Genomic DNA, 15856 nt, shown 5'->3' on the forward strand with positions numbered 1-15856 from the left:
GTTTTGTTGAAATTGAGTGGGAAGTTATTTTCCTGAAACAACACTCCGAGGGCCCTCAACTCCTCCCTGTAGGCCGTCTCGTCATTGTTGGTAATCAAGCCAACCACTCTAGAGTTGTCTGCAAACTTGATGACTGAGTTGGAGGCATGCATGTACCAGAAAGATGTTTGTTTCGGTTGGCACAATGCATGAAAAAACCGGGTGGCTGTACAAACTCTGACAACATATCCCGAGTGAGCCATGTTTCCGTGAAACAGAGAATGTTACAATCTCTGATGTCTCTCTGGAAGGCAACTCGTGCCCTAATTTCTTCCACCTTGTTGTCTAGAGATTGGACATTGGCGAGTAATATGCTCGGAAGCGGTGGATGATGTGCTCGCCTTCTAAGTCTAACCAGTAGGTCGCTCCGTCTGCATCTCCTGCAGCCACCGCGTTGGTTTGGGTCGCCCTCTGGGATAAGATCCCATGACCAGGGTGGGAATAGGAACATGGCTGAAGTTTCAAGTATGGGGGGGGCACCATTTGACAGGATATACAGACAGGTGTGACACGGCTAATCCAAATAGGAATAAATATTTCATGGAGGTCATAGTTGGTGAGACACACGTCTCCCCCTTGTCCCCCTAGTGAGGACAACCAGCCTAGCACCCTGCCTATGCCCCAACCTCTCCCAATGAGACAGACAAAAGAGGGTGGGAGGAGGTTAAAAGAGAAGGAGAATAGAAGATGAGAGAGGACGGAGACAGACAAAGAGAGAGAGCTCTATTAAAAAAGAACAAACAGCAAAAACATAAACATGATCAAATTCAAATCTTAGAATTAACTATCAAAGACGACAAGAATCCACTGGATTCTCCAATTACATTGAATGAACTACAGGACAAAATACAAACCCTCCAACCCAAAAAGGCCTGTGGGGTTGATGGTATCCCAAATTAAATGATAAAATATACAGACCACAAATTACAATTAGCTATACTTAAACTATTTAACATCATCCCCAATATTTGGAACCAAGGACTGATCACCCCAATCCACAAAAGTGGAGACAAATTTGACCCCAATAACTACCGTGGGATATGCGTCAACAACAACCTTGGAAAAATCCTCAGCATTATCATTAACAGCAGACTCGTACATTTCCTCAGCGAAAACAATGTACTGAGCAAATGTCAAATTGGCTTTTTACCAAATTACAGTACGACAGACCACATATTCACCATGCACACCCTAATTGACAAACAAACAAACCAAAACAAAGGCTAAGTCTTCTCATGCTTTGTTGATTTCAAAAAAGTTTGACACAATTTGGAATGAGTGCCTGCTATACAAATTGATGGAAAGTGGTGTTGGGGGAAAAACAAACAACATTATAAAATCCATGTACACAAACAACACGTGTACGGTTAAAATTGGCAAAAAACAACCACACATTTCATTCCACAGGGCCAGGGGGTGAGACAGGGATGCAGCTTAAGCCACAACCTCTTCAACAAATATATCAACGAATTCTCGAGGGCACTAGAACAGTCTGCAGCCCTTGGCCTCACCCTACTAGAATCTGAAGTCAAATGTCTACTGATGACCTGGTGCTTTTGTTCCCAACCAAGGAGGGCCTACAGCAGCACCTAGATCTTCTGCACAGATTATGTCAGACCTGGGCCCTGACAGTAAATAAAAAATAATGGTGTTCCAAAAAATGTCCAGTTGCCAGGACCACGAATGCAAATTCCATCTAGACATTGTTGCCTTAAAGCACACACAAAACTATACATACCTCGGCCTAAAGATCAGCGCCACAGGTAACTTCCACAAAGCTATGAACGATCTGAGAGACAAGGCAAGAAGGGCCTTCAATGCCATCAAAAGAACCATAAAATTCAACATACCAATTAGGATCTGCCTAAAAATACTTGAATCAGTTATAAAACTGGGTCTGCTCAGTTTTGGTACAAACACCAAATTGTGACTGCATGCAGAATTCTGCAAAAATATCAAAAAAATTCCAAATAACACATGCAGAGCAGAATTAGGCCAATACCTGCTAATTATCAAAATCCAGAAAAGAGATGTTAAATTCTACAACCATCTAAAAGGAAGTGATTCCCAAACATTCCATAACAAAGCCATCACCTACAGAGAAATTAAGCTGGAGAAGAGCCCCCTAAGCAAGATGGTCCTGGGGCTCTGTTCACAAACACAAACAGACCCCACAGAGCACCAGGACAGCAACACAATTAGACCCAACCAAATCATGAGAAAACAAAAAGATAATTACTTGACACATTAGAAATAATTTACAAAAAAACTGAGCAAACTAGAATGCTATTTGACCCTAAATAGAGAGTACACAGTGCCAGAATACCTGGCCACTGTGACTGACCCAAAATTAAGGAAATCTTCGACTATGTACAGACTGAGCATATCCTTTTGTACCTGGCTCTCAAGAAAAGACAGGCTATGTGCACACTTCCCACAAAATGAGGTGGAAACTGAGCTGTATGTCCTAACCTCCTGGCAAATGTATGATCATCTTAGAGACACATATTTCCCTCAGATTACACAGACCCACAAATAATTTGGGAAAAAAATCAAATTTTGATAAACTCCCATATCAATTGGGTGAAATACCACAGTGTGCCATCACAGCAACAAGTTTTGTGACCTATTGCCACAAGAAAAAGTGCAACCAATGAAGAACATACACCATTGTAAAAGCAACCCATATTTATACTTATTTATTTCCCCTTCTGTACTTTATTTGCACATAATATGAAACTTGAAATGTCTTTATTCTTTCAGAACTTTTGTGAGTGTAATGTTTACTGTTCTTTTTTTTGTATAATTTATTATCTATTTCACTTGTTTTGGCAACATAAACATGTGTTTCCCATAACAATAAAGACTCTTAAATTGAAATTGACAGACAGACAGACAGACAGACAGACAGACAGACAGACAGACAGACAGACAGACAGACAGACAGACAGAGAGAGACAGAAAGAGAGAGACAGAAAGAGAGAGACAGAAAGAGAGAGAGAGACAGAAAGAGAGAGAGAGACAGAAAGAGAGAGAGAGACAGAAAGAGAGAGAGAGACAGCAAGAGAGAGAGAGACAGCAAGAGAGAGAGAGACAGAGAGAGAGAGAGACAGAAAGAGAGGACAGAGAGAGAGCTTCAGAGATGACAGGCTTCCTCGCCACATTTTCAGCCTCAGTGAATCGCAGCACCACTTATCACACACACACACACACACACACACACACACACACACACACACACACACACACACACACACACACACACACACACACACACACACACACACACACACACACCCCCACACACACACCCCCACACACACACACACACCACACACACACACACACACACCCACCCCCCCCCCCCCCCCCCCCACACACACACACACACACACACACACACATTTCCTCATTTGCAACTCTAATCCTCTAACTGACAGATGGGCCCATGCATGTGCACACCAAACAACCCAAATATCCTTCCAACACACCCTTCAGCAGGCCCTCTACTTGTGCTCACGCTTATTCTCCGCATGCCTACAAACTAAACTCTGGCCAAACTCCCTAGACATGACCACTGGTCAAAAAACAGGTGTGTTACTGCTGGGAAAATAGAAACACTGACCAAATTCCTTCTAGTCATGAGCACTGGTAATGAAACCTATCAGCAAGCATTTGGTTAATTACATCAGGTGTGTTAGTGATGGGCTGGAACGAAAACCTGCACCAGTCATAAGTGTATCAGAGTGTTAACTCCCCAAGGTCTTCTGGAACTCGATCTAATTGGCTAGTCTTTGCTTTTTTGAATGCGTTGTGTTTGTGCTGGGCCGGAACAAAACCATGAAAGATAATTAACTCACCAAGGTCTTCTGAAACTCTATCTAATTGGCTAGTCTTTGCTTTATTGAATGTGTTGTGTTAGTGCTGGGCCGGAACAAAATCATGAGAGAGTGTTAACTCACCGAGGTCTTCTGACACTGGATGCTGGTACTGTTGAAGCGCAGTGCGGTGACGCTATGCTCCTCTCCCTGCACGTGGAACACACACTCGTAGTTCCTCTGGCCAGACTGGGGCTGGGGCAGGTTGCGGGCGGCCAGGGTGATTGGCTTGGTCACACCCACAGGGATGTAAATCTGGGTAGAGGGCAGGATCTGGGGACAGTCCTGGAGGGGGGATAGAGAGGTATGGAGAGAATAATCAGACAAATAAAGAGATTAAGAGAACAATATGTTTTTTCATGTATTGTTATGTCGTTTTAATGCTTTTATCTGATCCGGGGTCTTGATGGAGGGTGAGATGAAGGACTGGATGGATGAAGGGAGGGAGAGAGGTTTGGGTTACTTGGTTGTTCACAGACAATGTCAAGTAGTCTTTGTGACAGTATAATATCGGCTTATGACTTGACATGATACTCAAAAGAGTTGCATAAAAAAGAAAGGAAAGCCTAGAAAGCTTTGTGATAACATAGCGTTGTTTCATCCCAAAGACGGAACAAAGAGATTGAACTGCAGTTTAACCATGTGTGGACTCTATTGTCTGGTAATGAACTAGTGACAATGTTTGAAAAAGTCCATTCTGCAACATTCACCAGATATGAGACGTTGGCTTAGATCATCTGGAAACACTATATTGTCTTCTATTACAGTGGTGGAAAGCCTTGGGGGTCCAGAGAAAGTGTGTGTGTATATGTGTGTGTGTGTTGGGGGGGACAAATGAAGTCATTGCAGTGTTTATACCACACTTTGGCAAATGTGCATATATCATCAACGCCAACTCAATAGAACTTGGGAACGGTTGCACAACGTGATTGTTAGCGGGTGGAACAGCCCCTGCTCTTCAGACCAATGCCATAGAACCAGTTCACTCAGTCATGTAAATGAAACAAAGTATGATGATTACACACATCTAACTGTAACACTGTCAACAACTGCAGATAAACATTTTACAAACAAATACTGTATGCTAAAGAAGTAAAACAAAAGTTGCAACTTTAAATCAGTTGCAGTGATACTGGTCCCATACAACTTGACATAGTATCACCACTCCCTCCCTCCCTCCCTCCCTCCCTCCCTCCCTCCCTCCCTTACAAAATCTGAGAACTACACCCTAAACCAGTGCTTCTTAAGCCTGTCCTCTGGGACCTCCAGACATTACACAATTCTGTTGTAGCCCTGAACTAGCTCATCTGACTCAAGGAGTCAAGGGCTTCTGACGTAAAAAGGGCTTTATAAATACCTTTGATTGATTGATAATTAGTTGACAAGTTGAACCCGGTGAGCTAGCAGTTCAAAAACATGGAACGACTGGCAGTCCCATGAGGAGAGGTTTGAGAAAGGCTGCCCTAAACATTTCAGAAACGTACCAACACAACTTACACATATACCAGTACAGCACATATGCCTGAGGTGCTAGTATGCAGTAAGCAGTTCTGTTGTGCATTAGTGCAACAGTGTTCCCCCGGGTCCAACAGACAATGGTGTGTTTGTTAATTTGCTTATTAGCCTCCTCAAACATCTGAACCCGCTCCAACACTGAGCTCATAATGACTAGGGGATTACTACGGACAGAACACCAGCCTGCTGACAACACACTGACAATAATGAACTAGCAGGGAGGGAGTGGGAGGGAGGGAGGGAGAGCGGGAGGGAGAGGGAGGGAGGGAGGGAGAGGGAGGTAGAGCGGAAGGGAGGGCGATGGTGGAGGTAGGATGAAGAGGAAGAGGGAGTGTGAAGAAAAAGACAGAGGGGAAGAGAGAAAAAGATGGAGGAAGAGATGTAGGTAAAAGTGAGAGGAAATGGATCGGCGCCAAGGAGGAACAGGCAGCAATAGAAGGGGAGGGTAAAGAGAGAAAGAAAGCTAAAATATCGATAGACAAAAATAGAGAGGGACGGCAGAGGATAGAGAGAAGGAAAGTGAGAAAAAGAGGAAAGCGAAAGCAAAAAGAGAGGAGAAATGCATCCTCCCTCCACAGAAATGCATTCTGACTTGCCCTTCCCTGTATCAAAGTCAGAGAGATAGATCCGTTCACACCAACAACCGGCTCCGTTTCACATGTACCCCAAACCTTGAAAATATCCCAATTAATTAATTGCCTGCAGCCTTGGACAAGGATGGAAATTTGAGCAGGGCGCTAGATCAAGTTGTATAATGACGTTTTAAGTCTTGACTTCTGAAAATGAGAAAAGAGCATTGTTGAGAAATTTGGGGCTGTGAGCAGTCTAGGCGAAAACTACGTGACAGCGTTCTCCCACTCTCTAAGCACAAATTCAATACAAAAATCAACACACCCTGCATTTGTATATTTTGGCTGTGTTTTGATATTGTGGCTCTTTTTTTACAGCAAGATGAGGTTACATTTACATTCAGTGTATTAGTCTTGTATTTCATTGTTAATCCATAAAAATCTGACACGCCACCAGCCAAAACCAGGGAAGACAAAAAAAAAAAGAAGTGATTTGCTATAAAAAGGTCACATGATTACTATGTGAATAAGCAAAATACTAAAGGGCCTAAGACAGATCCCTGGGGAACCCCCATTGCAGTTTCCAGACAATGAGACTTTCTGATCATCACATATACACACTTTCCTTTAGCCTAAATTTAGACTCATTCCACTTTCCATGACTGTCCCTGCTGGCAAATCAACACAGCTCTCGGGAAAACGATTTGGATAATAAACAAACACCCACAGCTTGCTACAAAGTAAGCTTAAACACACCGCATGATTGGATTGGGCTAAACACAGACACGTGTGTGTGTGTGTGTGTGTGTGTGTGTGTGTGTGTGTGTGTGTGTGTGTGGTGTTTTTGGTGGAGTATATCCACGTTTCCTACCCCCGCTATATGGCAGGCTTAAGGGGCCTTCCTCAAGCCCACTTGTTTGTTTTACTCAACTGCTGCCTTGGGGCTTCACCGCCTAAGGCTAACCAGGGAGCAAGAAGAGGGGCATTGTGGGATATGAAGTCCACATACAGTACATGGATTCACTTGAGTGCATATGACAAATCTGAAAAGACCCTAGTCAAACAAAGCCGGTTACCAGGAATTTCAGGGTCAAGGCAAAACACCATTTAGTTGTAGCCTTTGAATGTACATGCAGTTGACTTTCTTTTGGTTTAAAACTACACATGCTTCATTAATAAGACATTCTAAACATTGCAATTCTTGCAGCACAAGACAAATGTCTAGTCTCACTCATAGACTGCCTTTTGCATTTTCATCCAATAGTTTGAAGCATGAAACAGATGACAGAAAGCTGTTATTTAAGGTCAAAGGTATTCAGAGATACCGTATATTCTCCTCTCACATAAATTTGTATTCCCTCTGATACTTCAGTTGATAGTTCCAATGTCTCGCCATGTCGGTGACGGAGGAAAAACAAGTGTCAGGTGGATAAGATCATCTGCACCTCACATATGAGAGCAAAACCCCTTTCAACACTAGCCGAGTGCATTTAATGAGATGACGATTAGAGAGCGTGTGTATATGTGAGTGAGCATGAGTGTGTCTTTTATATAAATAAATAAAAGACAGTTCTGAGGCAAGAATCTGACAGGATATTAATAAATAAAGCTTAAAAAACATTGTGCACATGTAATGAAGCGATTGTCTGGACGTGGTAGGTTTTTAAGACCAATCCAATCCATAATTAATTAGCTCTCTGATGTGGTGGAATACAGCTAAGAAGGATGGGGGATTGAAATAACATGTTAAATAATGAAATAAGAGAGTCAAAAAGCTTTGGGAACAGACTGACACCTACGTCATCAAAGTGGGGAGACTTGGGGACAATGTTAGGGGACACGAGGGAGCATGTGTTACGGGTTTGATACGGTGGAGTGTGTGTTAAGGGTTTGACACGGGGAGGCGTGCGTTATGGCTTTGACAAGGGGAAGCGTGCATTACGGCTTTGACAGAGGAAAAAGGAGGGTGACCCGGGGATGTTAGAATGTCACTGACTACCCCTAAAAACTATGTCCCATGACATCATACTGCATCTTATGTCAGCCATTGAGAATAATTATATTATAATATATTATGTCAGCCATTGAGAATTATTACATGAGAGTTAAATAAAGGTCAAATAAAAAAATTGCAAATGATAAAATTAAATAATAATAATATTATAAATAATATGTATTCATTTCACCTGTATTTAACCAGGTAGGCCTGTTGAGAACAAGTTCTCATTTACAACTGCGACCTGACCAAGATAAAGCAAAGCAGTGCGACAAAACAACAAAGAGTTACACATAAACAAACGTACAGTCAATAACACAATAGAAACATCTATGTACAGTGTGTGCAAATGTAGAAGAGTAAGGAAGTAAGGCAATAAATAGGCCATGGAGGTGAAATATTTACAATTTAGCATCAACACTGGAAAGACAGATGTGCAGATAATGATGTGCAAGTAGAGATACTGGAGTGCAAAAGAGCAAGAGGATAAGTAACAATACGGGGATGGGGTAGTTGGGTGGGCTATTTACAGATGGGCTGTGTACAGGTACAGTGATCGGTAAGCTGCTCTGACAGCTGATGCTTAAAGTTAGAGAGGGAGATATAAGACTCCAGCTTCAGAGATTGTTGCAATTCATTCCAGTCATTGGCAGCAGAGAAGTCGAAGGAAAGGCAGCCAAAGGAAGTGTTGGCTTTGGGGGTAACCAGTGAAATATACCTGCTGGAGCGCGTGCTACGGGTGGGTGTTGCTATGGTGACCAGTGAGCTGAGATAAGGCGGGGATTTACCTAGCAAAGACTTATAGATGACCTGGAGCCAGTGGGTTTGGCGACAAATATGTTAGTGTGTGCAAATGTAGAAGAGTAAGTAAGGCAATAAATAAGGCAATAAATAGGCCATGGAGGTGAGAGCATACAGGTCGCAGTGGTGGGTAATATATGGGGCTTTGGTGACAAAACGGATGGCACTGTGACAGACTACATCAAATTTGCTGAGTAGAGTGTTGAAGGCTATTTTGTAAATTACATTGCTGAAGTCCAGGATCGGTAGGATAGTCAGTATAACGAGGGTATGTTTGGCAGCATGAGTGAAGGAGGCTTTGTTGCGAAATAGGGAGCTGATTCTAGATTTAATTTTGGATTGGAGATGCTTAATGTGAGTCTGGAAGGAGAGTTTACAGTCTAGCCAGACACCTAGGTACTTATAGTTGTCCACATATTCTAAGTCAGAACCGTCCAGAGTAGTGATGCTAGTCGGGCGGGAAGGTACGGGCAGCAATCGGTTGAAGAGCATGCACTTAGTTTTACTTGCATTTAAAAGCAGTTGGAGGCTTCGGAAGGAGTGTTGTATGGCATTGAAGCTCGATTGGAGGTTTGTTAGCAGTGTCGAAAGAAGGGCTGGATGTATACAGAATGCTGTCGTCTGCGTAGAGGTGGATCAGAGAATCACCAGCAGCAAGAGCAACATCACTGATATATACAAAGAAAAGAGTCGGCCCGAGAATTGAACCCTGTGGCACTCCCATAGAGACTGCCAGAGGTCCGGACAACAGGCCCTCCAATTTGACACACTAAACTCTGTCTGAGAAGTAGTTGGTGAACAAGAAGAGGCAGTCATTTGAGAAGCCAAGGCTATTGAGTCTGCCGATAAGAATGCAACAATTGACAGAGTCAAAAGCCTTGGCCAGGTTGATGAAGACTGCTGCACAGTACTGTCTTTTATCGATGGCGGTGATGATATCGTTTAGGACCTTGAGCGTGGCTGAGGTGCACCCATGACCAGCTCAGAAACCAGATTCCACAGCGGAGAAGGAACAGTGGGATTCGAATTGGTCGGTGATCTGTTTGTTAACTTGGCTATCGAAGATTTTAAAAAGGCAGGGCAGGTTGGATATAGGTCTGTAACAGTTTGGGTCTAGAGTGTCTCCCCCTTTGAAGGGGGGGATGACCGCTTCAGATTTCCAATCTTTGGGGATCTCAGACGATACGAAAGAGAGGTTGAATAGGCTAGTAATAGGGGTTGCAACAATTTAGCCGGATCATTTTAAAAAGAGAGGGTCCAGATTGTCTAGCCCAGCTGATTTGTAGGGATCCAGATTTTGCAGCTCTTTCAGAACATCAGCTGTCTGAATTTGGATGAAGGAGAAGCAGGGGGGGGCTTGGGAAAGTTGCTGCAAGGGGGTGATGAGATGTTGGCCGGGGTAGGGGTAGCCAGGTGGAAAGCATGGCCAGCCGTCGAAAAACGCTTATTGAAATTATCGATTATCATAGTTTTATCAGTGGTGACAATGTTTCCTACCCTCAGTGCAGTGGACAGCTGGGAGGAGGTGCTCTAATTCTCCATGGACTTTACAGTGTTCCAAAACTGTTTGGAATTGGTGCTACAGCATGCAAATTTCTGTTTGAAAAAGCTAGCCTTAGCTTTCCTAACTGACTGAGTGTAAGAGCGTCTGCTAAATGACGTAAATGTAAATGTAAAAAGACAGGCTATATACAGTAGAGAGGCTATAAAAGTAGTGAGGCAACATACAGACACCGGTTAGTCAGGCTGATTGAGGTAGTATGCATATATGATGAACACAGAGTAGCAGTAGCATAAAACAGGGGTAGGCGGGTGGTGGGTGGGACACAATGCAGATAGCCCGGTTAGCCAATGTGCGGGAGCACTGGTTGGTCGGCCCAATTGAGGTAGTATGTACATGAATGTATAGTTAAAGTGACTCTGCATATATGATAAATAGAGAGTAGCAGCAGCGTAAAAAGAGGGGTTGGGGGGGGGGCACACAATGCAAATAGTCCGGGTAGCCATTTGATTACCTGTTCAGAAGTCTAATGGCTTCGGGGTAAGAACTGTTGAGAAGCCTTTTTGTCCTAGACTTGGCACTCTGTTACCGCTTGCCATGTGGTAGTAGAGAGAACACTCTATGACTGGGGTGGCTGGGGTCTTTGACAATTTTTAGGGACTTCCTCTGACACCGCCTGGTGTAGAGGTCCTGGATGGCAGGCAGCTTAGCCCCAGTGATGTACTGGGCCGCACGCACTACCATCTGTAGTGCCTTGCAGTCAGAGGCCGAGCAGTTGCCGTACTAGGCAATGATGCAACCAGTCAGGATGCTCTCGATGTTGCAGCGGTAGATCCTTTTGAGGATCTCAGGACCCATGCCAAATCTTTTTTGTTTCCTGAGGGGGAATAGGCTTCGTCGTGCCCTCTTCACGACTGTCTTGGTGTGTTTGGACGATTCTAGTTTGTTGTTGATGTGGACACCAAGGAATTTGAAGCTCTCAACCTGCTCCACTACAGCCCCGTCGATGAGAATGGGGGCGTGCTCGGTCCTCTTTTTCCTGTAGTCCACAATAATCTCCTTAGTCTTGGTTACGTTGAGGGATAGGTTGTTATTCTGGCACCACCCGGCCAGGTCTCTGACTTCCTCCCTATAGGCTGTCTCGTTGTTGTCAGTGATCAGGCCTACCACCTCTGATGGTGTTGGAGTCGTGCCTAGCCATGCAGTCGTGGGTGAACAGGGAGTACAGGAGGGGACTGAGCACGCACCCCTGGGGAGTTCCAGTGTTGAGGATCAGCGTGGCAGATGTGTTGCTACCTACCCTCACCACCTGGGGGCGGCCCGTCAGGAAGTCCAGGATCAAGTTGCAGAGGGAGGTGTTTAGTCCCAGGATCCTTAGCTTAGTGATGAGCTTTGAGGGTACTATGGTGTTGAACTCTGAGCTGTAGTCAATGAATAGCATTCTCACGTAAGTGTTCCTTTTGTCCAGGTGGGAAAGGGCAGTGTGGAGTGCAATAGAGATTGCATCATCTGTGGATCTGTTTGGGCGGTATGCAAATTGGAGTGGGTCTAGGGTTTCTGGGATAATGGTGTTTATGTGAGCCATTACCAACCTTTCAAAGCACTTCATGGCTACAGATGTGAGTGCTACGGGTCTGTAGTCATTTAGGCAGGTTGCCTTTGTGTTCTTGGGCACAGGGACTATGGTGGGCTGCTTGAAACATGTTGGTATTACAGACTTAATCAGGGACATGTTGAAAATGTCAGTGAAGACACCTGCCAGTTGGTCAGCACATGCCCGGAGCACACGTCCTGGTAATCCGTCTGGCCCCGCAGCCTTGTGTATGTTGACCTGTTTAAAGGTCTACTCACGTCGGCTACGGAGAGCGTGATCACACAGTCGCCTAGAACAGCTCATGCTCTCATGTATGCCTCAGTGTTGCTTTCCTCGAAGCGAGAATAGAAGTGATTTAGCTCGTCTGGCAGGCTCGTGTCACTGGGCAGCTTGCGGCTGTGCTTCCCTTTGTAGTCTGTAATAGTTTGCAACCCTGTCACATAAGACGAGCGTCGGAGCCGGTGTAGCATGATTCAATCTTAGCCCTGTATTGACGCTGGGAATTGTATTGACAATGGGAATTGAGATTTAAAAAATTATAAAAAATATATACGAAATATATACGAAGCAAAAAATATATATACATGGGACGCGACAAGACAACAGACGTCTGACTGCTACGCCATCTTGGATATACATTGCATTCAGAAAGTATTCAGACCACTTCACTTTTTCCACATGTTGTTAGGTTACAGCCTTATTGTGAAATAGATTTTTCCCCTCATCAATCTACACACAATACAGCATAATGACAAAGCTATAACAGGTTTACATTTTTTGGGGAAAATGTAAAAATAAAAATAAAGTATTCAGACCCTTTACTCAGTACTTTGACAACATCAAGTCTTTGTGGGTATGACGTTACAAGCTTGGCACACCTGTATTTGGGGAGTTTATCCCATTCTTCTCTGCAGATCCTCTCAAGCTGTGTCAGGTTGGATGGGGAGCATTGCTGAACAGCTATTTTCAGAACTCTCCAAAAGTTGTTTGATCAGGTTCAAGTCCGGGCTCTGGCTGGGCCACTCAATGACATTTAGAGACTTGTCCCGAAGCCACTCCTGAGTTGTCTTGGCTGTGTGCTTAGGATCGTTGTCCTGTTGGAATGTGAACCTTCGCCCTAGTCTGAGGTCCTGAGCAGGTTTTTATCAAGGATCTCTCTGTACATTGCGCCGTGCATCTTTGCCTCGATCCTGACAAGTCTCCCAGTCCCTGCCGCTGAAAAACATCCCCACAGCATGATACTGCCACCACCACGCTTCAACGTAGGGATGGTGCCAGGTTTCCTCCAGACGTGACGCTTAGCATTCAGGCCAAAGAGTTCTATCTTGGTTTCATCAGACCATAGAATCTTGCTTCTCATGGTCTGAGAGTCTAGGTGCCTTTTGGTAAACTCCAAGTGGGCTGTCATGTGCCTTTTACTGAGGAGTGGCTTCTGTCTGGTCACTCTACCCTAAAGGCTTGATTGGTGGAGTTCTGCAGAGATGGTTGTCCTTCTGTAAGGTTCTCCCATCTCCACAGAGAAACTCCAGAGCTCGGTGACCATCGGGTTCTTCGTCACCTCCCTGACCAAGGCCCTTCTCACCCGATTGCTCAGTTTCGCTGCACGGCCAACTCTTGGGAAAGTCTTGGTGGATCCAAACTTCTTCAATTTAATAATAATGGAGGCCACTGTGTTATTGGGGACATTCCATGCTGCAGAAATGCTTTGGTACCCTTCCCCAGATCTGTGTTCGACAAAATCCTGTCTCAGGGCTTTATGGACAATTCCTTCGACCACATGGCTTGGTTTTTGCTCTGAATACTTATGTAAATATTGGGTCATTATGGGGTATTGTGTGTAGATTGCTGAGGATTTCATTTTATATAAATCCAGTTTACAATAAGGCTTGTAACGTAACAAAATATGGAAAAAGTGAAAGGCTCTGAATACTTTCCGAAGCAACTGTATACTATATTATGTCAGCCATTCAGAATGAGTTTATTATAAGAGGCTTCTCATCAGAGTTGTGATGGAATCATTTCAACATTGTGCACATGCAATCTTTGCGTTACATGTTAATACCAAGGTTAGGTATTGAGAATTACCATAACATACATATATTATTCAACAATGGGACAAATGTGGGGCCTTCTAAACTTTTCCAAGGAATCAAAGCTCTAAGGGCAACATTCTAAGGGGGTATTTAGAGGAGCATTAGCCCAGCAGGAAGCCTCATCTTTAACTCCAACTGATCCAGCATGATCTTCACAGGGCTCGCATCTAATATGAGAGAGATGCAAGAGCTTCCTGTCATCCAGATCGACTGCAGTGTGTGTGTGTGTTTGTGTCTCCTCTCTCTCGCTCTCCCTGTTATTTTTGTCAGATCTATTAGGTGGGACAGCGGAGGTATTCTCATTATGCTGCAAAAAGACGTGTCTTCGACGGGGAACAGACTGATCGTGGCAGAGGAGAAGAAAAGAGGAGAAAGAGAGAGAAACAACTTAATAAGCGAGCAACGTGCAGGAGTAGAGCTGAATGAAGGAGCGCGGAAAGGACTTTGAACCATGAAAGGGACTGAGGGTGTCTGCCCACTCCCCATTCCCACTTCCCGGAAATAGTGGAGCAGAGGGGGGGCAGAGAGAGGGGGAATGGTAGAGAAAGAGTAAGTGAGAGAGCAAGTGGCGCGAGAGAGCAAGGTAGGGGGAGGAGAGAGAGAGAGAGAGAGAGGGTGCGACAGCGAGAGAGATAAATGGCAGAGAATTGGAGAGAAAGAGAATGGTGAGAGAGAAGGAGAGATAGAGAAAAGGGGGAGACAGCAATCGCAAGAAAGGAGGGGAGATTTACACAGAGTGTACAAAACATTAGGAACACCTGCTCTTTCCATGACATAGAAAGCTATGATCCCTTATTGATGTCACTTGTTAAACCCACTTCAATCAGTGTAGATTAACAAGGCACACCTTTTAATTGAAATGTATTCCAGGTGATTACCTCATGAAGCTGGTTGAGAGAATGCCAAGCATGTGCAAAGCTGTCATCAAGGCAAAAGGAGGCTACTTTGAAGAATAAAATATATTTTGATTTGTTTAACACTTTTTTGGTAACCACATGATTCCATATGTGCTATTTCATAGTGTTGATGTCTTCACTATTATTCCACAATGTAGAAAATAGTAAAAATAAAGAAAACAAAGAGTAGGTGTGTCCAAACTTTTGACTGGTACTGTAAATGTTTTAAGGATTTTGTAAATCCATTTCATATCAGACGGCCCCACATGGGCTCACGACCCCTAGTTTGGGAACCACTGCTCTATGATGGCTAGGAAAGATATTATGCATGGCTGCGAAATGGTGGAAGTGATGGAATCAGTGTAGACAACTTTACAAAAAAGAACATTCTCCTAACCTGCACAAAACAGAGCCAGCTAGGGAACCTCACGAGACAGGACAGCAAACAGCACTCCTCTCTCTCTGCCTACCAGTATCCTTCAGTCTATTTATCACCCTCTCTCAATCTCTGCCTCTCCATCACGTTCAGTCTTTAAATACCTCTCTCTCTACCATCCCCCTCTTCTTTAGCCTCCCTCTACCTATACACATCTCCCTCTACCAAAAGTATGTCTCTTCAGTCTCTCTCTCATCTGTACTCTGCCTGTACTTCTCATCAATATCACCCACTATCTCAATCTCTCCCTCTCTCATTTCAAATCTGCCTTTGCCCTTTTCTCCATCTACCTCTCCTCCAGTCTCTCCCTCTGTGACTGTGCATCCTACCTTATTTTCTTCCATGTACCTCTCCATCTCCTCCAGTCTCTCTGACTGGAAGGATACAATATTCATCTGTGGTCTCCATTAAGGCAGGCAGGCTAGAGACTCAGAGGGTCTGTGGAAATCAACATTTAATACACCCTGAATAATTAAACCACAGCAATCTACTGTGACTAAACACACAGTCAGGGACTTGTGTGTGGGTGGGTGTGTGC

At 44.2% G+C, this 15856-nt stretch overlaps 1 protein-coding gene across 3 annotated transcripts in view; it reads right to left on the minus strand.

Moving 5' to 3' along the window:
• LOC106583586 (plexin-A1) overlaps nt 1–15856 on the minus strand; it is a 373995-nt gene that overhangs the window by 132758 nt on the left and 225381 nt on the right. For all 3 annotated transcript variants that reach the window (XM_014167946.3, XM_082967657.1, XM_045705581.2), the window contains exon 10: nt 4002–4202. In XM_014167946.3, the coding sequence (XP_014023421.2) occupies nt 4002–4202 (201 nt within the window). The remainder of the gene's footprint in view (nt 1–4001; nt 4203–15856) is intronic.

This window comes from Salmo salar, chromosome 22, assembly GCF_965601325.2.
Source record: "Salmo salar chromosome 22, fSalSal1, whole genome shotgun sequence".
Lineage (NCBI taxonomy): Eukaryota > Metazoa > Chordata > Actinopteri > Salmoniformes > Salmonidae > Salmo > Salmo salar.